This window comes from Loxodonta africana, chromosome 18 (assembly GCF_030014295.1).
Source record: "Loxodonta africana isolate mLoxAfr1 chromosome 18, mLoxAfr1.hap2, whole genome shotgun sequence".
NCBI lineage: Eukaryota > Metazoa > Chordata > Mammalia > Proboscidea > Elephantidae > Loxodonta > Loxodonta africana.
The window spans coordinates 12,654,221-12,680,662 of NC_087359.1; the positions used below are offsets into that span (position 1 = coordinate 12,654,221).

General features: G+C 44.2%; 1 protein-coding gene and 1 non-coding gene across 7 annotated transcripts in view; both read right to left on the reverse strand.

Annotated features, from left to right (window-relative positions):
* The window catches only part of RPTOR (regulatory associated protein of MTOR complex 1), a 444,673-nt gene that overhangs the window by 329,944 nt on the left and 88,287 nt on the right, over positions 1 to 26,442 (reverse strand). For all 6 annotated transcript variants that reach the window (XM_064270591.1, XM_064270592.1, XM_064270594.1 and 3 more), the window contains exons 2-3: positions 25,163 to 25,265; positions 1,879 to 1,961 (exon numbers count right to left, since the gene is read on the reverse strand). In XM_064270591.1, coding sequence (XP_064126661.1) covers positions 1,879 to 1,961; positions 25,163 to 25,265 — 186 coding nt within the window. The remainder of the gene's footprint in view (positions 1 to 1,878; positions 1,962 to 25,162; positions 25,266 to 26,442) is intronic.
* Positions 24,768 to 24,894, reverse strand: LOC111752631 (U6atac minor spliceosomal RNA). Its single transcript, XR_002787524.2, has one exon. It is a non-coding gene; the product is annotated as a U6atac minor spliceosomal RNA (small nuclear RNA).

A 26,442-nucleotide genomic window follows, 5' to 3' on the forward strand; every position in this document is an offset into this window, starting at 1 on the left:
TAAGCAATATCATGATAAACGGAGAAAAGATTGAAGCTGCCAATAATTTCATTTTACTTGGATCCATAATCAATGCCCATGGAAGCAACAGTCAAGAAATCAAACAACCTACTGCATTGGGCATTCTGCTGCAAAAGGCCTCTCTAAAGTGTTCAAAAGCAAAGACGTCACTTTGAGGAAAAAGGCCTGACCCAAGCCATGGTGTTTTCAAGTGTCTCACATGCACGTGAAAGTTGGACAATGAATAAGGAAGACTGAAAAAGAGTTGATGCCTTTGAATTATGGTGCTGGCAAAGAATACTGAATACACCATGGACTGCCAGAAGAATGAGCAAATCTGTCTTGGAAGAAGTACAACCAGGATGCTCCTTAGAAGTGAGGATGGCGGAGACTTTGTCTTATTTACTTTGGACATGTTATCAGGAGGACCAGTTCCTGCAGAAGGACATCATGCTTGGTAAAGTAGAGGGTCAATGAAAAAGAGGAGGACCCTCGACGAGACGGACTGACATAACGGCTGCAACAACAGACTCAAGCGTACCGACAACTGTGGCGCAGGACTGGGCAGTTTCATTCTGTTGTGCACAGGGTCGCTATGAGTTGGAACCAATGCGATGGCACCTAACAACAATGTCACACCATCAAAATATTTCTCTGCTTCTCACCCAACACCCAAACAGACACTGCACTCTCAAGAAAACCACCTAGAGGAAACACGTTTGATGGAGGGAAAAGTAGAGCCTTCAGACATACATCAAGACAACCATTTAGAAAGCACCTTCCAAAGAACAAAAGTCTATTATTATTGATTTGACAGGCCGGGCATGCAGAGCACAAAGATACACCCTGAGACACAGAGACGTTTCATAACAATCAGCCACCCCATGACCAACTATGAAGAGCAACAAAAATCACCTAGTGCACTATGAAAGGCAGGAACTAATTCATCTCTGACTCTTCTCTTCCCCTTAGGATGTAAATAACACACAAAGAATTCCTAAATTCCACATTGTGTGGATCAACTATCCACACCCTGAAATCCCAGGCAGGCAAACATTCCCAAGGTTCTGGGTATCATTTGCTCCCATGAGGCACAGATCCCTACAGGAAGAGTGAAACTCACGGGAGTTACAAGGCAAGGCCACCTGCTGGGCCTGCCTTCTGCGTCACACAAATGTGGATGGAAGGACACCTCCACGAACACTCAACATTCCAACTTTCTGTTAAATTTATTAAATCCCCAAACCAGCTAATAAATAAGGCTATAGGAAATCTGTCTTTGGGTGGTTTACAAATCACTTAAGATCTTAACATCAAATGACACAGTTATATTCCATGACACTTTTCTTTATGAAAAACCGAAAATACATAAGCAACAAAAATATGTAAGCACATGGCTCCCTCAAAAATCCTTACCTTTGAATCAAAGAGAAAGCATATAATAGGTGTCATCTTTTGAATGTTGGGTTCTTTTTTTCCTTAACTGTTTGAAAATAGAAGACAGGAGGAGCAGCTCTAACTAGTTCAAGTTGCAGAAAAGTTACTGAAAATGCATTTCCTGTGCAAAACAAAGACCATGACTTAAGAGTAACATGAAAAGTACTTTTCCTTTTCTGAAGATTTTGGGGGAAAACTTAAACAAAGTAAATAACAGACTGCCCAGCCCTGGCTCATCACACTGTGTTGGCACTGGGAAGCTTCGCAGTGTGCTGACAGACACCTTGGTGAAAAGGGGCCATGCAATAGGGGCGCAGCCCCACAATAACAGGGGTTGAGTGCCTGTGCAAGATTCCCGTTTGCATTCAAAGACTCTTTAGAATCAAGAGACTGAAGCTTCCCTGTGAGAAAAAAAGGGAAAAGCACATCAAGGAAGCTTACCCTCGGCTGCCAGTTCTCGTACTGCTTCTGTAAATTGGCGCCAATGGTTTCCAGAGCTTTCTGCGGGCCCATTGACAGAGGATCTGAGGAAGTAATGAAAGCAAGAAAGTTCTTAGTTATCGCATTTCCTCCTCCGCTAAACCCCTTTTCTCTCCTTTTTTTTTTTTCCAGTTTCCCCTTACATAACTCACTCCAAAGTCATCTTTGACACAGCAGGGCCTGAGGTTTATCTGTGCATAACTAGATTTATGAAACTGACTCGACAGCATGAGATAATGCACCCTAACCCGGTTAAAACACCCACAACTCTTCACCTTGCCCAGGAGAAGTGGCTTTATTAAAAACACCAACCAGTACAGCAGTTGTTTTTCTTCTATCCCCATTGCTTCGTATTTCAGCTCAGTCCCACTCTTATTACCTGATTCCCTGCTCCTGTAAAAAGGCATGGAAACCCCGGTGGTGTAGTGGTTAAGTGCATGGCTGCTAACTAAAAAGGTCAGCAGTTCAAATCCACCAGGTGCTCCTTGGAAACCCTGTGGGGCAGTTCTACTCTGTCCTATAGGGTCGCTACGAGTCAGAATAAACTCAACGGCAGTGGGTTTTCTTATGGGTGGAAAGGCTTGGGGGCCATCCTCTCAGAGACCCCACACTTGGGGGCCATCCTCTCAGAGACCCCGTGCATGCTGAGCTCTGCCGTGGGAACAATACAGATCCTCTCCTCATGTTCCAACCACAGCTCTCGTGCACCGAGGGGCAGTGGGAAGCTATAAAGGACAGCGAGGTGATACGTTTTAAGTAATTTTCTTCCACAGTCTCAGACAGTACTTCGATTTAAAAAAAAAAAAAAAAAAGACTATTTTATCAGCATACATACATGTTCATGGTTCACCATTTATTTCAGGAGTCGCTTGCAGAGCAAATGACTCTACGCCAGCTGTTCCCACATTTTGTTGGTCTCAGGACCCCTTTGCACGCGTTACTGAGAACTGCACAGAGCTTCTGTTTATGTGGTTCTATTTTTTTATCTATAGGTATTTACCATACTAGAAATTAAGTTGAGACAATTTTTTTAATATTTCTTTATTCATTCATTTAAAAACTCATATGTTAACATAAATAGTTATTACGAAAAAGTTTTTTTTAATTTAGTGAGAAGAATAGCATTGTTTTATATTTTTCAAAATCTGTTTACTATCTGGTTTAACAGAAGACAGCTGGATTCTCAAATCTGCTTCTCATATCTCAGCCTGTTGCGATGTATTGTTTCGGCTGATGTACACAAAGAATATCCAGCCTCACAAACATGTATCATTAGAAAAAAGAAGAGAATTCTAGTAGCTTTTTTCATACAATCATGGAGCCTTAGTGGCGCAGTGGTTAAGAACTTGGCTGCTAACCAAAAGGTCATCAGTTTGAATCTACCAGTCACTCCTTGGAAACCCTATAGGGTAGTTCTACTCAGTCCTACTGGGTGGCTACAAGTGGAAATCGACTCTATGGCAACAGGTTTGGGTTTTTTTGTTGTTGCTGTTTTCATATAATTATGGCTATTATGATTTGCACTTGACTACTATACCTATGGAGCCCTGGTGGTGCAGTGGTTAAGAGCTATGGCTGCTAACCAAAAGGTCGCCAGTTCAAATCCACTAGCTATTCCTTGGAAACCCTATGAGGCAGTCATACTCTGTCCTATAGGGTCACTATGAGTCGGAAGCAACTTGACAGCAATGGGTGTGGTTTTTGATTACTAACCTATAAATTGGCAGTTCGAACTCACTCAACGGCACTGTTGAAGAAAGGCTTGGCAATCTGCTTCCATAAAGTTTACAGCCAAGAAAACTCTGTGGAGCTCAGTTCTACTCTGTTACACATGGGGTCTCCATGAGTCAGAATTGACTCGATGTCAACAGATATTCATGTTTGATACTACACCAAAACTTGTCAAGTGGTAGTTTCCTAAACGTTATTTATAGGTCATTTGCACTGTACAATATGAACCGCACATGACCCTGTGATGCTCCATTACATTAAACCCACTGGTCTGACCTGTACTCTCAATCACTCTTTAATCCACAGATGACTTTGTACCATCTGGCATCGGTCATGTGGAATGGCCTACACAGAGCTTCCATACATCGTTCTACGATAACAAAAAAAAATTCCATACTCACTAGTATCACTACAATCTCATCAAAAAAAAGTCTGTAAATACTGGGAAGCTGTCAAGCTCAGAGTGGCAGATACAAGAGTTTGAAATTCTAATTTTCATCTGAAATCTCCACTTTTATCACTGGCAACAGAGTGCTTCCCTCAAAGCGACAGGCCCGCTCCGTTCATTTTCCAGGTAATGCCCGCCATTTTCCCCAAGGTCTGGCTTGGTTCCCTCAGGTACAAATGGTGCCTGTGACAACAGCGGCAGCTCCGCTCACCACCCAGGCAGCCGTCTAGATGCTGTTCCTCACCACGACTGTGATGCTTCAGTATCCACTCAGGGCTTCACACAGACCACTGAGAACAACCAGCACTCGGTGGCTGAGGTTTAATAAAATTAGTAAGCTTTACTGCTTTCTCAAGGACAATCTTTAGGAAATGGGAGCTTTGTTGTTTTGGGTTTTTTTACTGCCAACGACCGGGATACCTGTAGTTTTACCTGCTGTCCCTTCTGCACCATAAGTGTGGGTGCTGACACACAAAAAAGGCAAATGTCTTAATATTATTATAAAAACATTTCTAACCTTGTGGGTCCCTGAAAGGGTTCTGGGGACTTTAGCGGTCCCCAGATGACACTGAGTGTGGCTGTGAGACACTGTCTTAAATGAGACGCTCTAATTATAAAGCAGAAAGCGCTCTTTCTAAGGACGAGGTCACGCTATCTGGACAGGTGTAGGGCTGCTATCGTTAGCGTTGACCTAATCCTCCTCCCAGCGGAGACGAATTCTTCCATTTGGTGTTCTGGATTCCAGCTCCTTCCACCCCCTTAGAAACCTAAACTTTTAACTATCCCTTCATATTCTTGTGTATTCAACCTCTCCCTCTTAATCAGAGCCTTCCTGTGGGCTTCTCTTCAACTCAGAGTTACCTACGTGTACTTCCTTTACGAAGTCAACACTACTACAAGGCTTTGCAACAAACCAGCACCCCGAGTCCCATCTGGTTGTTTCTGATATTTACCTCCATTTTGCTAAGCAATATGCTTATACTGCTTTCTCTTTATTTTTCATTTTAGGTATTATCTACTACTCTTCTTAGCCTACCTTATTAATCAGATTTGGCTCCCAATGCCTTTTGGTTCTTTACGGAACAAACAATTGCAGTGAAAGAAGACAGATCTGCCACTCAAAAGGAACCCGGGTGGTGCCACGGTTAAGCACTCCGCTGCTGGATGAAAGGTTGGCAGTTCAAACCCACTCAGCAGCTATGCAGGAGAAAGACCTGGTAATCTCCCGTAAAAACTGTATCCTTAGAAACACTATGGGGCAATTCTACTCGTCCACACGGGGTCGCTATGAGTTGAAATAGACTTGACAGCACCTAACAACAGCAACTTTCAGATTGTTCAAAGGAATGTACCACAGACTCTACCCGTAATTTTAAAATGAGTATTCCAAAAAATGTGTGCGCATATCCCACAGGGCTGGAATACAGACATTCGAGGAGGCATCAGTAAGCTCCATGTGCCATCTTGTAGAGCCAGAAAGCAAGGAAGTGCTCCAAAACCAAACACAGCAGCAGGGCATGTCAAGGGGACACAGAGCCACCTGAAAGGGCTCCCAGTGCCCAAGGCTAGCACAGCCCAAGTGACAAAATAAATAACATATTACTGAAACACACCCAGAGTATAAACTAAAACATCCCTGAGTCCATACTGGTAGAAACCAATGATTGTGTACACAAAGAAATGGTGGAGGACAGACAAATCCCCTGTAGAGAAGAATTCCAAATAATTTAGAATTAACTGAATGTAGCCACTCTGCCTTCAAGGAAGTGGAGCCTAACCCCCAGCTCCTAACGTGTGGGCTCTGCATAGTGATTTCCTTCCAGACAGGACAGTATGGGGATGAGGGGGTAACTCCACAGGGAGAAACCCGACAAACATCACTTCAGCCAGGTGATCAAGGTCAACATCCACAGTGTTGAGTCATACTGACGTGATACGACGAGAATCACATAACCCCAGTCTGATCGAGAGAAAAACATCAGAAAAATTGCAAGAGAGAGGCATTCCAAAAAATACCTCACCAGTATTCTTCAAAAGTATCAACATTATCAAAAACAAGGAAGGTCTGAGAAATGGTCACCATCAAGCGAGGTGCCTAAAGAGACGTGACGACTGAATGGAATGTGGTGTCCTGGATGGGATCTGGGGGGGGGGGGGGAGTGGGGATATTAGGTAAAAACTAAGGAAATCTTAGCAAAGAATGCACTTTAGTTAATAATAAACCAAAAAAACCAAACCCACTGCCGTCGAGTCAATTCCGACTCATAGCAACCCTAAAGGACAGAGTAGAACTGCTCCAAAGGGTTTCCAAAGAGCGCCTGGTGGATTCAAAATCTGTAGCTCTTAACCACTATGCCACCAGGGTTTCCTCAGTTAATGATAGCTCAGTTAGCTATTATTAACTGTATTATAACCAGTATTAACTAAGGAACCTCAGTTAATACTGGTTCATTAGTTGTGACTCGTGTACCACAGAATGGTGAACATTTGAGGAAACTGGGTAGGAGTGTCGAGAACTCTGTATAGTCTTGCAACTTTCCTGTAAAACTAAAACTACTCTAAAATAAAAAACTAATTAAAAAAAAAAAAAAAAGCTCCACCCACCATCATTCTAGGCTTCCACAATAACTGCTGCTCAGCCCACCTCTGCTCCTGCAGAGACGCAGAAGAGCACACTGGCTGGAAATCACAGGATTCGGGGACTGATCACCAAGTTTGAGATAAAAATGGACAGGGACCCAGCTGGCTCAGAGCAGACAGATGGCAGGGACCTTTGCCTGTCGATATTGTAGAGCTACGGGAGCGCAGGTGGGAGGTGATGAGATCTGGTCTACTGGCAGATTGGTTTATACGGGGAGGGGGCCACTAGCCAGTATTTGGGTTTCAGAATGGGGAGTATCACACCAAAAATAGTCAGAACTTCACCCTCTTCAATCTGGTAAAGTGGCAACATAAGATGGAGAGGGATACAGCCCTGGCAAGGATCGGAGCTGCCTCTTTGTAGGATGTGGGACACGCGTTCAAAACCAGGGGTCAGACAGAGATGAGAGAGATGATGCTGAGGAGAAAAGGCAGACATCTGGAAAAACCCAAGAAGCAGACAGTACTGGTATGTTCCCTGGGCAAAGACGAGATGGATGAGGCTAAGGAGGAGAGGCAGACATCTGGAAAAACCCAAACAGCAGACAGTACCGGTACGTTCCTTAGGCAAAGGGAGGCAGTATCAAGAAAGGCTGGCATGAGGCAGCAGCAACGCCCACGCGTCTGGACGCCGGACCCCAGCACTGAGCTCAGGAGGCAAAGAAGCAAGTCACCGACCCCAGCGCAGGGCTGCTAAAGCAGGAGTCAGCTCCTCGGGGACGCTGCCCTGGAAGTGAGTAACTGGGCTAGGACACTGAGCCACCAACCTCTCGGTACAATAATTCTGGAAGGTTCGACAAGCAGGCATGCTGTAAAGGTTGTCATTTTACCCTAGCGTCCCCAAACCTGACTGCCCGTGGGAATCATCTGGGGATCATCTGGGGAGTCTGTGAAAATAAAGACTCCTGGATATCAATCTAATGCTTCAGAACCAGCTTTGCTGGGGAAAGAGGCCCAGGAGATCTCTTATACGAACTAAAATTCGAGAGCTAAATACCTATAGGATGAAATCCAGGGTGCTCATCTGGGTTTCCTAATTGGCTTTCCCGCCACGCACGTCCAGGGAGCTCTTAATGCTGCCATACGGACCTGCCTACCACGCTCTAAGCACACCTCAGCCCTGGTGGTGCGGTGTTTAAGAGCTCAGCTGCTAACCGAAATGTCAGCAGTTTGAATCTACTAGTCACTCCTTGGAAACCCTGTGGGGCAGTTCTACTCTCTCCTACAGGGTCACTATGAGTCAGAATCAACTTGATGGCAATGGGTTTGGTTTTTTGGTTCTAATAGATTATTTGAGCATTGGAAAAATTATTAATAAACTTATCATAAGAAAAAAATTTTTTGTTTTTAACTTATCATAGGTCATAGAAAATTTAGCAAATAAAAAACTAGTAAATTTGTAACTCCAGGGGATATGTGTGTGTATACACAAATACAGACATATATACATACACACAATACATATATACCTATACACACATACATAATACACCCAAAACATACACACAATACATATATACATATACACACATACATAATACACCCAAAACATACACACAATACATATATACACACATACACATACATACATATACACACATACACACAATACATACATACATACATACACACATATACACAATACATATACATACACACAATACATACACACACATACACACATACAAGAAAGGAAACCATCAGAGCACACCACTGGGGAAGAGCAGGAGAAAGGGACAGCAGTTTTTTCTTAACACACCTTACAGTGCTATTTGATTTTTTAACTAAAAAAAAAAATATTTTTTTTTTAATGTGTAACTATGATTTAAAAATAAAACTTAATCATAAAATTGAGTAATAAGATTTTAAAGCTGGAAGGGACCTTAAACCAGGGGTAGGTCAAAACCATCTGGTGCCCTCTCAACGTATGTCCAGCCCCTCCTCCCCCAGAGGCTGTAATTTCACAGTTGTACAGTTTTTTTTACAGTAGAGGCCAGCCTTTGGATGAGGACCTGCCTCTGGCTGGTGGAAACCTGGAGAACATCAGGTTACATCTAACTCATTTGGAAAATTACGGTAAACTCATTATAATCCAAACTAAAGAAATGAGAAGTTACTCTTTGTTTCCCTTTTCCACTAGGAACAAAGTTCTAAGATCTCAAAAAAATGATAACGGCCCAAATCAGCGCTGCTATAATGTGAATCAATTCAGGTGACAAAGGCTGGAAAGAGACAGGAATGAGCTGGGATCTGGAGAAATATTAATAAAAGGACTCCTAAGTACATAAGCAAGGACTCCTAAGTACATAAGCAAGGAGTCCTGGTGGTACAATGGTTAAGAGCTGGGCTGCGAACCGAGAGGTCGGCAGTTCGAACCCACCAGCTGCTTCTTGGGAGAAAGGTGTGTCAATCTGCTACCACAAAGATTATGGACTTAGAAACACAATGGAGCAGTTAGTTCTACTCTGTGCTATAGGTTCACTGTGAGTCAGAATCAACTCAATGCCAACAGATAAGTCCATAAGCAAGCAAAGAGAAGCAGAAAATAGCTTTCAAAACCAGAAATCATTCCAGTGACTGGCCACATGGATGTGCAATGATCAGCAGTAAGTGTACAGAGCGTGCGTGAGTGTCTTGTTCACTGCCCCCCAAACCAACTCAGGTGGCACCCACACAGTCAGGGCTCACAGCAGTCATCTATGGTGCAGAGGACAGGAAAGCTGTCCTCCCTAAGATAAAAGGCCTGTACGGAACATCAAACCTGTCCACTTCAGTCGACTGTGTGTGCCCTCTAATAAACCACACAGGAGCAGGGAGTTCCAATGGCCAAAAGTTGGGTGAAAGGACTAAAATTATACCCCTTCCTTGAACTTCGCCACTTGGATAGACAAAGAAGCAAAGAAAACCCAAAACCCTCCCCTCCCACACCATCCTTTCCCTGGTATTTTCAAAAGAAGGCAAGTGGAAAGTGTACCAGAGCTAGCCATGCTGCAGTCACCCTTTCCCGCGTGGACAGCACCAGCACCGCTGCAGACACACTGAAAACCCTCATTAGCAGAGGCAGCGTGACAGCAGCACCCACTCTTCCTCCCCTGCCCATGGATCAAACTACCTGCCCACCCACGGGAGGAGCAGGGGCAGCTACTAGCCATTTATCAAGTTGTGATCAACTCAGTGAGGCTGTCACATTTCATCCACTGGGAATCCCTGCAGCCAATTAATTTTATGGTTTCCTCCCAAGAATATGACAGTGAGTGGGAGAGGGGAAGAAATGAGAAGGAGAAGGGGAGAGGGGGAAAGAATGAAGACAACGAAAAAGATACTAAACCATAATTAAGTTCTTGGATGGATGTTGCTAACAACGTAATCGATCTGCGTGGGGTGAAGTGGACAGAACATAAATTTAAAATTGTAGTTCTGTTTTAACAAAAAGCTTCTCTTCCAATGCCTTCCTGAGTTTCTTTTCGTTTTTAGGGGAGTCTGGAAAATATCTAATAAAACTCCAACAGTGAGTAATTACATGAGTATAATAACGAATGAAGTGGGTGGATGGAAAGTGGGGGTAACTGACATTTGTATAAGGCTTTTAGCTTTTCATAAATTTTTCCTATCTGCAAATCTTTCAACATACCCCTCCTATATTTCCTGACCCTCAGAACTTTACACTGAAAGAACTGTAAAGAACTCAGCCCAACCCACCTTACTGTGTCGAAGGGAAGGCTGAAGTTTAAAGCAGTCCAGCGACTTGGACCAAGGCCACAAAGGTTATCAATGTACTGGCATTCAGCCAACCTTCAAACTTAGAGCCCTTTGTTTACCTCCCCACCTTTCCCACATACGCACAACTCAATTACCAGGCCCTATCCATTTTTCCTTCAGGAGAGCTGCCCTGCATCATCAGCTATTAGCCCAACCCTGAGGCACCTCATGCTGACATGAGTGAAACACCTCCTGTCCTCCTAACTGGGTTCCTGAATCCGGCCTGATGATCTTGGACATAGGTATTGATCCATTTTTTTTATAGCGATGCTTCTACAATATCAATCCACCCTTACAAGCCTGCAGTCTGTTACTGTATGCTTCCATGTAGATAAGGTGCAAAACTAACATAAGCTGTCAAGGAGCCCTGGTGGCGCAATGGTTAAGCACTCAGCTGCCAACTAAAAGGTCAGCAGTTTGAATCCATCACCAGCTCCATGGGAGAAGACCTGGCAGTCAGCTCCCTTAAAGATCACAATCTAGGAAACCCTATGGGGCAGTTCTACTCTGTCACATGGAGTCGCTATGGGTCAGAATTGACTTGATAGCACTCAACAACAACATAAGCTTTCAGAGAGTGGAGGGCCCTGGGGAGGGGAGCAGGAGTGGCTAGCAGGGGACAAGATGGGGGCTTCTGGGGTGCTAGTAACAGCGTTTCTGATCTGGGTTCCATGGGTATGATCGGCTTGGGAAAATTTATCTAATTATATACTTGGATTATGTATGCCTTTCTGTATACATGTTACACTTCAATAAAAAGCTAAAATAAAAAACCTACAGAGCTCACTGCTCAAAGAATCTCTGTACTTCTTTGTAGCTGTGTTTAATAGACACTGAATAAATACTTGTTAATTGACTTATTAACTGAATACTGCCTACTAGATCAAGTGCAAACTTCTTTGTATGGCTTTCAGGGACTCTGCCACTAATTAGCTGTGTAATCCTGAGCAACTAACTTCTGACTGAGAAAATGAGTGATGGCAGAAGGACTACTTTGAAAAGAGAAATGGTTTTTAATGACTCGGTACTTTATCAACCATAATCCCACCCATATACATTTTATAATTTTTGACGCAGCTAGGGAGAGACATTTCTCATTCCTGAGCTCAAGGGCAAAGCTTGGCATACACCCAGCTGCCCGGCCCACAGCAGTAACTGGCTAGGGACAGGGCCTGAAGGTTCTCCAGGGCATGGGTGTCCTCAGGGTGGGAGCTATCGTCTACAATTCAGCCCCATCCCAACCACTAACAGTAACTGGCTAGGGACAGGGCCTGAAGGTTCTCCAGGGCATGCGTGTCCTCAGGGTGGGAGCTATCGTCTACAACTCAGCCCCATCCCAATCACTAAGCCTCACTCCCCCCAGCTACAAAGTCTGTGTAAGTTCCATGTTGCCTGTTGCTGGGCTACACCAAGACTGGTGGCTGGTTGAATTTTTGACGCATTTGAAGGGGACGCCCTACTGTAAACTGCAGTCCTCGTGGCTTACACAAAACTCACAGGACAGACAGAAGGAGGCTTCAAGAAGTTAGGCAGCGCTCCTCCTCCCAAGGAGGGTAGGGGGGTGGTAGAGAGACTACCAGGAGAGGCTGGTGGAACTGGACAGAGAAAGCAGGTTTAAGTCTGGATACCCAAAGGTCCAGCTGCAGACACAGAGGTGTGTGGAGTGCTGGCTTGGGCAGCGGCCCCAAGAAGACCCGTGCTGCTTCTCCTCGAGGAAAGAGAAAAAACAAGCATCTCCAAATCCTTCCCCAGGAGAGGAGAATTTCCATGCGTCTGAGAACCCTTTAGCATTCTTACCTCTCATGATACCCGCTACCATTAGCTAGCCCATAAAAACACTCCGGCTCAATTACACTTCCTCCTGCTCGGCATTTGGCCCATCTACGCTCCGCCTTGACCAGATATTTCTCCAACATGGCACGGGGCAGGCAGCACGCTTAGCAGGATCATTTTCAATATGACTGTTGTAGCATTTAACGTCTGGCCATAAAACAAAACATCCTTTCCCCTGCTCCTCTGGAAAGAGACAAGCGTCATTTCCATGAAGTAAAACAGCGCCTCATCATCTGGAGGAAGGGAGGAACGGGGTGGGAAAGAGGTGCTGAGAGTCAGCCGCCAGCGCCTGGAAAGCTAAGTGCTCTCAGGGCCCCCATCTCTGCTCACACGTATGCAGAGCCATCAAGGAAGGGAGGGCATGCAGCCATTTCAGACTGGTACAGTCTATCTTCCGCTTATTTATTCTAGCAACAAAGCTGCTTGTCACCACAGAAAATCTACAGGGTCCCTTAACAGACACAAATGCTCCCTCAGCACCTCTGGCGGCAGGAGTTTCACCAACATGTGTGTGCATTTGTGTGTTTCACTAGGTAATCTATGCACAGGCACACAAAAACGGATGGAAAAGTAAGAATCATCTCTTTTTAAAGCTACCCCTACCCCTCATCTCTGAGGGCAGAGCAGCTGCACGCCAGCACAGACTGTCTCCAAAAGTCTGATGTATATTTTCAGCCTAAAAAGTAATCAACTCGGAATCAACAAGTGTTAGCAAAGACATGGGGAAACTGGAGCCCTCCAACACTGCCGGTCGAAATGTAACGGGGTGCAGTGGCCGTGGAGAAGAGCTGGGCAGTTCCTCGATTGATTAAACAGAGTTAGCACATGGCCCAGCCATTCCGCTCCAGGGATAGACCCAAGATAAATGAAAACATACACCTAAACAGAAGCTTATACACAGATGTGCACCACAGCATTTATCACAACAGCCAAATGGCAGAAATAACCCAAATGTCCATCAACAGACAAACGGATACACAAAACGTGGTCCATGCACACAGTGGACTATCATTCAGCCATAAAGAGAAATGAACTTCTGACGCACGCTGAAACTTGGATGAACCTTGAGGATATTATGCTGAGTGGAAAGAAGCCAGACTCAAAAGACCACAGAACACATTATTCTACTCGTATGAAAGTTCGTAATAGGCAAATCCATAATACAGAAAGCAGACTAGTGGTTGCTTAGTGGTTGCTAAGCAGCCCTGATGGTGCAGAGGTTGAAAGTGCTCAGATGCTAACCAAAAGGTCGGCAGTTCAAACTCACCAGCTGCTCCACCAGAGAAAGATGTGGCAGTCTGCTTCTGTAGGGATTTACAGCCTTGGAAACCCCATGGGATTGCTTTGAGTTGAAATCGATTCCATGGCAGTGGGCTTTTCTGTTTGTTTGTTTTGAGGGCTGGGGCAGGGAGCGACAGCTACAGTGTAAGGAGTTTCTTTTTGGAGTGAGGAAAATGTTTGAAGCTTAGATCATATTGGTTGAATAGTATATTCACTTCAGGGAATATACTAAAAACAAGTGACTTGTGTACTTTAAATGGGTGAACTACATGCATGTGAATCATATGGTATGTAAAGTATATCTCAATAAAGCTATTTTTAAAAAGTAAATCAACTCATAATTCTACACACACACACACAACCAATCCCCCCACTCAGTGCTTAACATAAAGCCACAGGGGATTCTCTCAGATCGTCCGTCACCTGCCGTACTTAACTTGTAAAATAAAGTTAGACCCACCATGCAGGCAACGAGACAGCTGCTGGAGGTGCTCAACTGCTGGAGGGACTGCCCTTGGCTCACTGAACAACTCCAGAGAAACATGGGGGAACAGGCTCAAGTTCCCCACCTGGCACTTTGGGGGGACGTTGTGATGGGGGTGCCAGGGGACGCTGCCACTCCTCACTGCACACCAGTCTCTATGCGGAGGCAGGGGAGGTGTCACAAGGGAGCACTAGGGGGACACTACCTCTGCACAGAACAGTGGGGCACCGTGGTGGGGGTGTCACGAGGAGGTGCTGGAGGGACACTACCTCTACACGGAGCCAGGGGGGTGTGGTGGTGGGGGTGTCACAAGGGGGTGCTGGGGGGACACTATCTCTGCACACAGTCAGGGGGGCGTCGTGGTGGGAGTGTCATGAGGGGGTGCTAGGGGGGACCCTGTCTCTACACAGAGCAGGAGGGCATTGTGGTGGGGGTGTCACAAGGGGGTGCTGGGGCAACACTGTCTCTGCACAGAGCCGCAGGAGCATTGTGGTGGGGGTGTTATACGTGGGTACTGGGGGTACACTGTCTCTGCACAGAGCCTCAGGAGCATCATGGTGAGGGTGTTATGCGTGGGTGCTGGGGGATGCTGTGACTCCTCACTGCATGCCCTTCTCCCCACGGAGCCATCCTCATGCTCACACCATTCGCTCCATTTTACAGAAAGGAAACTAAGGCTCAGAACAGTTGTGTCATGGCCAAAGTGGCACAGCTGGAATGAATGAAGCTGGGGTCTTGATGACCACAAACTCCTCTGATTTCTGGTGACAGCACAATTCTAGGACCAAACAAGAAAATACCGGCTGCTGCCTTCTAAAGGGTTATTCTGACAGCCTCAGTCCCTATGAGGCCCTCTTCCTCCACACCTCCTTCACCTCAGCCATGAGCGAGCGCCCGTCACTCTCATCTTTAGAAGCCAGTTCATTCAGTGTCCGTACATGCGGACACTCCCTTGCTCTGTCCAGTGAGAGGGACAACAGCACACCGGTCCCAATGAAAACGCCCAGTGCCCAGACCTCGCTTTCTGAATACCGTGCTCCCCTAACAGGAATCGGGACTCCTCAGGGAAAGGCTGCTTCCAGGAATGAGGCAGAGAAAGAACAGCATGCGTCTGAGAAAAATTGGCACGCCAGAAAATAAGGAAGTACTCAAAGAGTGACAGAAGCAAGACAAAAGAACACCAAAACCAACCTAAATGGGCTCCCGCTGCTGGGTAAACAGAAGACAAAGATAATACGGGGTTATAATCCACTGAATAAAAAAGGAAGCCAAGGGTTCAAGATGAATAAAATGAAATTTTGAGGAGGAAAGGAATATTTACATAGTCTCAATGCACCACTTCCCAAAAACACTTATGAACCACTGTGTAAAGAGTAATTTCACAGCGGAGAAGTCCAGCGGGCACCAACTTAGTCAAGCAATAAAAGAGTTCCATCACCAGTAATGGCAGAAATCAAAACCACATGCCACCTTACACGCTGCAGCGTGAAGAAAGCAGCTCTCCTCTGTAACATCCTGCTGCAGAGGTTGAGCCTAAATTCAATCACAAGGAAGCATCAGGGATGTTCAACAAAATAAAGAGCCCAGAATCTTCTAAGGTGTCGAGGTTGTGAGAGTCAAGGGAAGGCTGAGAAAGTGTCCCAGATTGAATGAGACAAAAATAAATGCAATGCATGATGCTAGCAGGACCTTTTGCTCTAAAAATGACATTACTGAGTCTACCGGCAAAGCCTGAGCACAGTCTGAGGCTTCCACGGCAGCCGTGCGTCAACACTGATTTCCGGATTCTGATGACTGTCTCGTGATCATGAGAGAGAAACTGCTTGCCTGTGAGAATTACACGGTAAAGTTTTTGGAAGGAAGAGAGCATCATGTCAGCAACTTGCTCTCAACTGATTCAGTGGAATTGTACTTGAATCATACTTGACTCAGTGAAATCATACTTGAAACTTCTGAAATATTTTTCAAAATAAAATGTGGACTTCTGGGTACCACTGCAAATTTGTGGAATCAACCTCTAGGATTTTTTTTTTTTTTTATAACATATTGTTAAACAACACCATCATAGGATCAGCCCTGCCCACTGTGTAGTTAGAACCAAATGAAGTTCTTCAAGGTAGAAAAGAATATGCCATTGGGACCCCAGTACCCACTTGAAATTTTTACAAAGTAGACTGCATGCCTAAACTGCATATTTAAAAAAATAATAATAACACAATATAAAAAACCTATTCCTTTGCTGCATCTCTTCACTAAGAAGGAGGTTAAAGGGGTTCTCTTCGTTTTCATGGACATTGTCCTATAAATACTGATCCCAGAGACTGTGTGAGGAAGCGTTTTTTTGTTGTTGTTGTTGTTGTTGTTGTTTGTTTGGGGAGGGGCGTAAAGGACCACTCAAGAATCTAATGAAAAATAAGGATCTTCTGCACGGAAAGTACGTCTCTGTACTTGGACAAAAAAACCCTTCCAACTCCCGATGGCTCACACATCCCGAGGAGAAAACTCAGGATCCAGGTTAGGAATCATTGTTCCATAAAACCTAACATGTTTTTGTTGTTGTCAGGAGCCGTCAAGTCAGTTCTGACTCAAAGCGACCCTATGTACAACACAATGAAACACTGCCAGGTCCTGCCCCATCCTTTCAGTCGTATGCTTGAACCCATTGTCGCAGCCACTGTATCAATTCATCTCGCTGAGGGTCTTCCTCTTTTTCGATGACCCTCTGCTTTACCAATCATGATGTCCTTTTCCAGGGACTGATCCCTACTGATAACATGTCCAAAGTACGTGAGACATAGTCTTGCCGTCTTTGCTTCTAAGGAGCATTCTTCTTGCAAGACAGATTTGTTTGTTCTTTTGGCAATCCATGGTCTATTCAATACTCTTGCCAACACCACAATTCAAAAGCATCAATTCTTCTTTGGTCTTCCTTATTCGTCATCCAGCTTTCACATGCATATGAGATGACTGAAAACACCATGGATTGGGTCAGGCGCAACTTAGTCTTCAAGGTGACATCTTTGCTTTTCAACACTTTAAAGAGATCTTTTGCAGTAGATTTGCCCAATGCAAATCTTTTGATTTCTTGACTGCTGCTTCCATGGGTGCTGACTGTGGATCCAAGTCAAATGAAGTCCTTAACAACTTCAATCTTTTCTCTGTTTATCATAATGTTGCTTATTGGTCCAGTTTGAGGATTTTCGTTTTCTTTATGCTGAGGTGTAATTCATACTGAAGGCTGTGGTTTTTGATCTTCTCAGTGATTCAAGTCCTCTTCACCTTCAGCAAGCAAGGTTGTGTCAGCTGCATAATGCAGAGCTGTGGAATGACATCAAGGACATCATACATGAAGACCGCAAGGAATCATTCAAAAGACAGGAAAGAAAGAAAAGACCAAAATAGATGTCAGAAGAGACTCTGAAAGTTGCTCTTGAACATCAAATAGCTAAAGTGAAAGGAAGAAATGATGAAATGAAAGAGCTAAACAGAAGATTCCACAGGGCAGCTCCAGAAGACAAAGTACTGTAATGACATGTGCAAAGAGCTGGAGATAGAAAACCAGAAGAGAAGAACATGCTCGTCATTTCTCAAGCTGAAGAACTAAAGAAAAAATTCAAGCCTCGAGCTGTAATATTGAAGGATCTACAGAGAAAATATTAAATGACACAGGAAGCATCAAAAGAAGATGGAAGGAATACAGAGTCACTATACCAAAAAGAATTGGTCAATGTTCAGCCATTTCAGGAGGAATCGTATGATCAGGAACCGATGGTACTGAAGGAAGAAGTCCAAGCTGCACTGAAGGCACTGGCGAAAAACAAGGCTCCAGGAAGTGACAGAATGTCAGCTGAGATATTTCAGCAAACAGATGCAGTGCTGGAAGTGCTTACTTGTCTATGCCAAGAAATTTGGAAAACAGCTACCTGGTCAACCAACTAGAAGAGATCCGTATTTATGCTTATTCCCAAGAAAGGTGATCCCACTGAATGCAGAAATTATTGAACAATATCATTAATATCACGTGCAAGTAAAATTTTGCTGAAGATCATTCAAAAGCAGCTGCAGCAGTACATCGACAGGGAACTGCCAGAAATGCAGGGCAGATTCAGAAGAGGATGTGGAACAAGGGATATCATTGCTGGTGTCAGATGAATCCTGGCTGAAAGCAAAGACTACCAGAAAGATGTTTACCTGTGTTTTTTTGATTATACAAAGGCATTCGACTGTATGGATCATAACAAATTAAGAATAGCATTGCAGAGATTAGGAATTCCAAGACATTTAATTGTGCTCATGAGGAACCTGTACATAGACGAAGAGGCAGTTGTTTGGACAGAACAAGGGCATACTGAGTGGTTTGAAGTCAGGAAAGGTGTGCGTCCTTTCACCATACCTATTCAATCTGTATGCTGAGCAAATAATCTGAGAAGCTGGACTATTTGAAGAAGAACAGGGCATCAGGATTGGAGGAAAACTCATTAACAACCTGCATTATGCAGATTACACAACCTCAAACTAACATAAGAGTAGTTAAAGGGGGAGAAAATAGAAAACAATTGATTAAATTCCACTTTGACAGGGGACAAATGAAGTGTAAACAGTCGGCGTGGGTAATAAGAAGTTGATTTCATCCAGCAGAGTCACCAGGACACAGCAGTGTGCCAAACAAGGGTCTAAGGAAGCAGGCAGCAGTAAACGGCTGCTCTGTCACTGTTCATGAAAGAAGAGGGTCAGAGTTGGAGGGGGCAGGAAGATAAAGACTGCTATCCTAAGATACCCTCAAAGAGCGAGACCAGCAAATGAAGCATGAAAACTAACATGTTTTTCAATTCAGGTTAAAATAATTCGTACATTTTGCTAATTTAAAATATGTAAAGGGGACTTCTGCTTTACTTAGGATGTAGAAAGCTGAGGGAAAAGGGTAACCCTAAACAAGACAAAGCTGAATAATCAACATCATAACTGCTCATCAGACTAGCTGAGGCCACAAGACAACCAAGTAAACTGAATTCAAAGAAGAATATCCCCCACAGCTGACCAGACCCAGGAACCATGTCTACCCTTGGAAGCGCAAAGATGCTAAAGTAACTCAACGAAGAAAACACCATCTTTTCACCAAATGGTGCTGAAACAATCAGGCACCCACATGTAAAAAAAAAATGTACCTCAGCACATACTTCATACCACATACAGGAAAACCCATGAGAGTTGGAAGCTGTGTAAGGTGGAAACCTGTCAGAGAAGGAAAGTGCAAATATTTTACACTAATAGAAACCAGGAGAAAACTGTAAGACTGCATGTACCCGGTCAAAGGCAGAAAACCTCTAAGACCCAGAAAAACAAGGCAGTCCTGTGGAGTTCCAGCTCTTACAGGTTTCACTGTAAAAAATCAGCTCAAAATGAATCACAGGCTTAAATGTAAAAGCTAAAACTATTCACCTTCTAAAACAAAACAGGAGAAAATTTTTGTGACTTCAGGTTAGGCAAAGATTTCTTAGATAAGACACAAGAAAGCATAAATCAGTTTTTTAAAACTTGATAAATTGGACTTTCTCAAAATTAAAAACTTCTACTTTTTGAAAAGCACTGTTAAGAGAACGAAAAAACAAGCCACAGAGTGGGAGAATATATTTGCAGAACACGTATCTGAAAAAGGACTTGTTTGCAAACACTGTGAAGTATTCTCAACTCAAAAATAATAAGCAAACAACTCATTTTCTTCAAAAATGGGTACAGATACTTTGGCAGACCAGAGATACAGGTGGCGAGTGTACACATGGAAGTATATTCGACATCATTAGTCATTGCTGTGTGCCTTCGAGTCGATTCCAGCTCACAACAACCCTATAGGACAGAGTAGAACTGCCCCATGGCATTTGCAAGGCTGTAAATCTCTATGGAACCAGACTGCCACATCCTTCTCCTACGAAGCAGCTGGTGGGCTCTAACTGCCAACCTTTCGGTTAGCACCCAAGCACTTTACCATTGCACCAACAGGACTCCTTCCACTGTCATTAAAAAAAAAAAAAACCTCCAAACCCCTTGCCGTGGAGTTGATTCCAACTACAGCAACCCTATAGGACAGAGCACAACTGCCCTGTAGGGTTTCCAAGGAGCAGCTGATGGATTCAAACCACTGACTGGTTAGCAGCCAAGCTCTTAACCACTGCACCACCAGGGCTCCTCAATTGTCATTAGGGAACTGCAGATTAAAACCTAATGAGAATGGCTTAAAAATTGACAGTACCAAGTGCTAGTGACGATGTGGAGCAAGTGGGGAGCACACAAAATGGCAGACACTGTGGAAAACAATGTGGCAGTTCCTCAAAAGGTTAAACATACTGTTAACATATGACCTAGTAATCCCACTCCCAAATATTTACCGACGAGAAAATATGTCCGTGCAAAGACCAAAAGCTTACAGCCATTTTATTCATAATAGCCAAAATCTGGAAACAACCCAAACCTCATCAACTAGATGAACAAACTATGGTATATCCATGTTGTTGTTGTTGTTAGGTGGCAACAAATCGGTTCCTCCCCATAGTGACCCTATATATAACAGAACGAATTGCTTCCCAGTCCTGCACCATCCTCACAATCACTGTTATGCCTGAGCCCATTGTCGCAGCCACTGTGTCAATCTATCTCATTGAAGGCCTTCCTCTTTTTTGATGATCCTATACTTTACCAAGCATGATGTCCTTCTCCAGAGACCCATCCCTCCGGACAACACGCCCAAAGTAAGTGAGATGAAGTCTCAACATCCTGGCTTCTAAGGAGGATTCTGGTTGTACTTCCTCTAAGACAGATTTGTTAGTTCTTCTGGCAGTTCATTGTATATGCGATATTCTTGGCCAACACTATAATTCAAATACATCAATTCTTCTTTGGTCTTCTTTATTCATTGTCCAGCTTTTGCACGCATATGAGGTGACTGAAAATACCATGGCTTGGGTCAGGTGCACCTTAGTCCTCAAAGTGATATCTTTGCTTCTGAACACTTTACAGAGGTCTTTGCAGCAGATCTGCCCAATGCAATACATCATTTGATTTCTTGACCGCTGCTTCTGTGGGTGTTGATTATAGATCCAAGTAAAACGAAATCCTTGACAACTTTAATATTTTCTCCATTTATCACGACTGTCTTAGTTACGTAGTGCTGCTATAACAGAAATACCACAAGTAAATGGCTTTAATAAACAAAAGTTTATTCTCTCACGGTCTAGTAGGCTAGAAGTCCAAATTCAGGGCGTCAGCTCCATGGGAAGGCTTTCTCTCTCTCTCAGTTCTGGGGGAAGGTCCGTCTCATCAATCTTCCCCTGGACTAGGAGCTTCTCCATGCAGGAACCCCATGTCCAAAGGAAGCACTCTGCTCCCAGGGCTGCTTTCTTGGTGGTATGAGGTCCCCCTGTCTCTCTGCTTGCTTCTTTTATATCTCAAAAGAGATTGGCTCAAGACACAATCCAATCTTGTAGATTGAGTCCTGCCTCATTAACATAACTGCCACCTGGGTTGTTTTTTTTTTTTTAATCCTACCACATTAACATCATAGAGACAGGATTTACAACACATAGAAAAATCACATCAGCTGACAAAATGGTGGACAATCACACAATACTGAGAATCATGCATGGCCTAGCCAAATTGATACACATATTTTTGGGGGACAAAATTCAATCCATGACATTCTACCCTTTGGCACCTCAAAATTCATGTCCTTGCCACATGTAAAACATAGTCACCCCATCATATCATAGCATAAGTCTTAAATCAATTCCAAGTTCAAAATCTAAAAATTCCTCTTCATCTGTGAAATCTAGAATACAATTATCTGCTTCCAAAGATACAATGGCAGAACAGGCACAAGCTAGACATTTCCACAACAAATGGGAGAAATTGGAGGGAAAGAAGGAATAACAGGCACCAAGCAAGTCAGCAAACACATCACATTAGCCCTCAAGGCTTTGAAAATAATCCCCTGTTCTCTGAGACAATTTACACAATGGCCCTGCCCTCTAGACGGTAGGTATTGGCCACATTCCCTGGATTCTGAGTGGAGGCTCCCTGGCCCTGGGCTTCAGTTCCACCTTCCAGACCCACTAGGACTGCAGCTCTGCTTCCTGGTCTTTAAGTGCACCATTCTCCAAGCCCATCTGAGTGGGGACTCCACCCTTAGAAACACCAGAGGCTATGGCCATACCCTTTGGGACTGAGGCAGCTGGGCTTCCCAGGTTCCCTGTCTCTTCAGCTTCTGCTTCCTGGTTCCTTGGCCTCTCAGCCCCTAGGGCAGAGGGTCCTCTCTGCCCGTGTGTATGCCCTGCTGGGACAAGTGTTCCAAAGCGCATTGGCTCCACCGATAAGTGCCCAGAGGCACCCCACTCCACCATGAAGCCTTCTGCACAAAGGCACTAAGCTCTCTCCCTCCATGAGTCGGCTCCAGTGCCATTTGGTACTGGTCTTTTGGTTCTGCTGCCGCCGGTCCTCTGCTGCTGCTGGTCTTCTGCTGCCGCCAGTCCTCTGCTGTGGCTTCTCACCACCTGTGCCAGTCCTCCTCATTTCTTTCTGAGGCCTCTATCCATTCAGTTTCAAAACTACTTCCACCTTTTAGATACCTGTTAGAGCAGCACCCCACTCTCTCAGTACCAGATCTGTCTTAGTTATCTAGTGTTGCTGTAACAGAAATACCATAAATGGATGGCTTTAACAAACAGAAGTTTACTCTCTCACAGTCTAGTAGGCTAGAAATTCAAATTAGGGCATCTGCTCTAGGGGAAGGCTTTCGCTCCTGTCGACTCTGGAGGAAGTTTCTTATCATCAATCTTCCCCTGGATTAGAGCTTCTCCACACAGGCACCCCCTCCCTGCTCCCCAACCCCAGCAAAGGATGCTCTCTGCTCCCTATGCTGCTCTCTTGGTGGTATGAGGTCCCCCTGTCTCTCTGCTCACTTTCTCTTTTATATATCAAAAGAGATTGGCTCAAGACACAATCCATTCTTGTAGATTGAGTCCTTTCTCATTAACGTAACTGCCGCCTATTTTACCTCATTAACATCATAAAAACCCAAAAACCTGTTGCCATAGAGTCAATTCCAACTCATAGTGACCCTACAGGACAGAGGACAACTGTCCCACAGGGTTTCCAAGGAGTGGCTGGTGGATTTGAACTGCCAACCTTTTGGTTAGCAGCCAAACGCTTAACCACTGCGCCACCAGGGCTCCATCAAAGAGGCAGGATTTGCAACACATAAGAAAATCACATCAGATGACAAAATGGTAGACAATCACACAATACTGGGAGTCATGGCCTAGCCAAACTGATACACATATTTTTGGGGGACACAATTCAATCTATGACAAAGATGTTGCTTATTGGTCCAGTTGTGAGGATTTTGTTTTCTTTATGTTGAAGGGTAATCCATACCAAAGGCTGTAGTCTTTGATCTTCACCAGTAAGTGCTTTTATTCCAATGGAATATAACAAACACATACAACAACATGGACAAATCTCAAACGCATTATGCTAAGTGAAAGACACAAGCTAGGATTCTTTTCACCTGACATTTTGTAAAAGGGAAAACCACAGACATAAAAAGCAAATCAGTGGTTGCCAGGGGCGGGAAGGGAGGGGGCTGATTACAAATGGGCCCGAGGGAACTTTCTTGGTATGATGGAACTATCCTATACCTTGTTTGTGATATTTGTCACAAGGCTGTTTATATCTGTCCAAACTCATAAAAATGTATACCTAAAGAGGCAATGTTTACCCTATGTAAATTGCACCTCAATAAACCTGATGCTAAAAGAAAAAAGTAGGTACAGTGCAGTGGTGCAGAACATAGTCCATGGTTGTAGACAGCACAGGTTCAGACCCCAGCTCAACCACTCACTAACACAGCAAACTGGGGCAATGATTCATCCTTCTATCGCTTCGTTTCCAAAGTAGGGAGTTGTAATAAAACCTACCACACAGAGTGCTGGGGGGATTACACGCTTTCACAGATGCCCGCCCGGCACACTGCAAGCACTCAATAACACTGGCTATTATGATGATGGTCCGTTATATATTCTGGGAGGTTTTGCTCGAAAGGTTCAATTCACCTTTTCCATAAAAACACTCTCGTGCAGGTATATACATAACAAAACTTCTAACAATTCACCAATGTTTACACTCACAGTTCTGTGACATTGATTACAATCTTCATATCCTCTTCCGGCTTACTCCACTACCATGAAGATACACTCAGTGCCCCGCAAGGTGTAACTCTCCCTTCCCCTCTCCCTGCCACCCTGGTAACCACTAACAAGCTTTCGTTTCTGTATATTTGCCTGTTCCATATAAGTGAGATCGTGCAGTATATGCTCATTTGTGACAGACTTATCTCACTCAGCATGTTTTCAAGGGTCACCCATGTTGTGGCACACATCAGGACACTATTTCTCTTCATGGCTGAGTAATATTCCACTGTGTGTCTACATGACCTTCTGCTTATCCACTCATCTGTTCGATTTTTTTAAACAATTTATTTTTCTGTTGTTGTTGAAAATATAGCAGTATAACATACACCAATTCAACAGTTTCTACGTGTTCAGTTAAGTGGCATTGATTACATTCTTCAAGTTGTGCAACCATCCTCATCTCCTTTTCCGAACTGTTGCTCCTCCACTGACATACACTAAAAACTGGTTAGATGCCACAAAGTAGGTGGCAATGCCTTACCCGTATGCATGTTGTACTGGCTGGAGGGCCTCTTTCATCCTGGTCAAGGGGCGTGCTAACCTTCTCTCCTTTCATACAACACCATCTGTCCAATGTTTTAAAAGTGTATGTGCCAGATACAAGGCAAATTTAAAGGAGAAAGTGACATAATCCAATTTTTTAAGTTTTTTAATTTTCTTTGAAACATTTTCCCCACTACTAATCATAGATGAATGCATCTAGGATAACCTAAAGGTTATATACCTCCACAAAGAAATAAAATCCTCAGGTCTAACAATCCAGTGGCAGGCCTACACTGGGACCAGGACATCAGAGGACAAGACCTGCCAGCCAGAGCCCTCCACACTTACCTATCCAGCATTCTAAACGGGCACAGGGGGTGGTCTTCACCACATCCGGGGGGTCCACACCAACATTGAGGCACAACACCAAGGCAACACTGACAGTCTTCATCTGGAAACAGAACAGAAACAAGGAGTTGGATATACAAGCTCCGTGGTGCACTTCCCCAGTTTTTAGATGCTCCTAGAATGGACCAGCCCCTCTCCTCACAGCCCTTGCCTCCCCAGCCTTTCTTTTGGTGTGATTTCCAAAAGAACTTCCTTCTCTGAAGAGGGATGTCAGAGAACAAGCAGGCAGGGGAGGGGCATGGTAGGGGATAGAAGAGGCTTTCTTATGCTTCCTTATGATAAATTTCTAGAAGTAGAATTATTTAATCAAAAGATATATACATTTTAAGGCACCTGAGACACCTTGCCAAATTCCTTTGTTAAAAGTCAGCACAAATTTCCATTCTCACCAGTCTAACATGATTCTCATTAGTCAAAATCATTAATCATTCCCTAACAGAAATATTGTCGTGTTGACTTAGTCTGCACACTATACTATTAGTAAGGCCAAACATTTTTCCAAATATTTATTCAGTATTTGCATCTTTCATCTTTTGTGAGTTGTCTATTCATGTTTACTGCCATTTATTTACTGGCACTGGTGATTTTCCTGATTAATTTTCATGTCCACATTATTTGTTGCCAATATTCCCCAAGTCTGGTCTTTGCCATCTGATTCATTTTCTGTTTCTTGGAACAGCAAAATGCTGGGCCCATCTTCTCATCTGCCCTCCCCCAAACCAGCTCCTTCTCCATGTTCCCAGCGTTGGGAAATGTCAGCCCCACCTACCCAGCTGCTCAAACCAGCAACTTGGAAGTCACCCTCAGACAGTCACTCGCTCCACAAACACTTATTGAGTACCTACTATGTGCTAATCACTATTTTCAGGTCCTGGGGATACATCAGCAAATCAAAGAAATAAAAATCCTTGCAGGGAATGGGGGATACAGTATTAAAGAGGGCACCCATTGAGGGGCAACCTAAGCCAAGAGTTATTAGCTGTTACTCCTCCTTCACCCTGTTCCCAGCACCCCACAACCAACTCCTCACTAAGTCATCTTTATTTCACCTCCTAAACACCTCCTGAACCTGTCCACCTCACCATCACCTCCTAAACACCTCCTGAACCTGTCTACCTCACCATCACCTCCTAAACACCTCCTGAACCTGTCCACCTCACCATCACCTCCTAAATACCTCCTGAACCTGTCCACCTCACCATCACCTCCTAAACACCTCC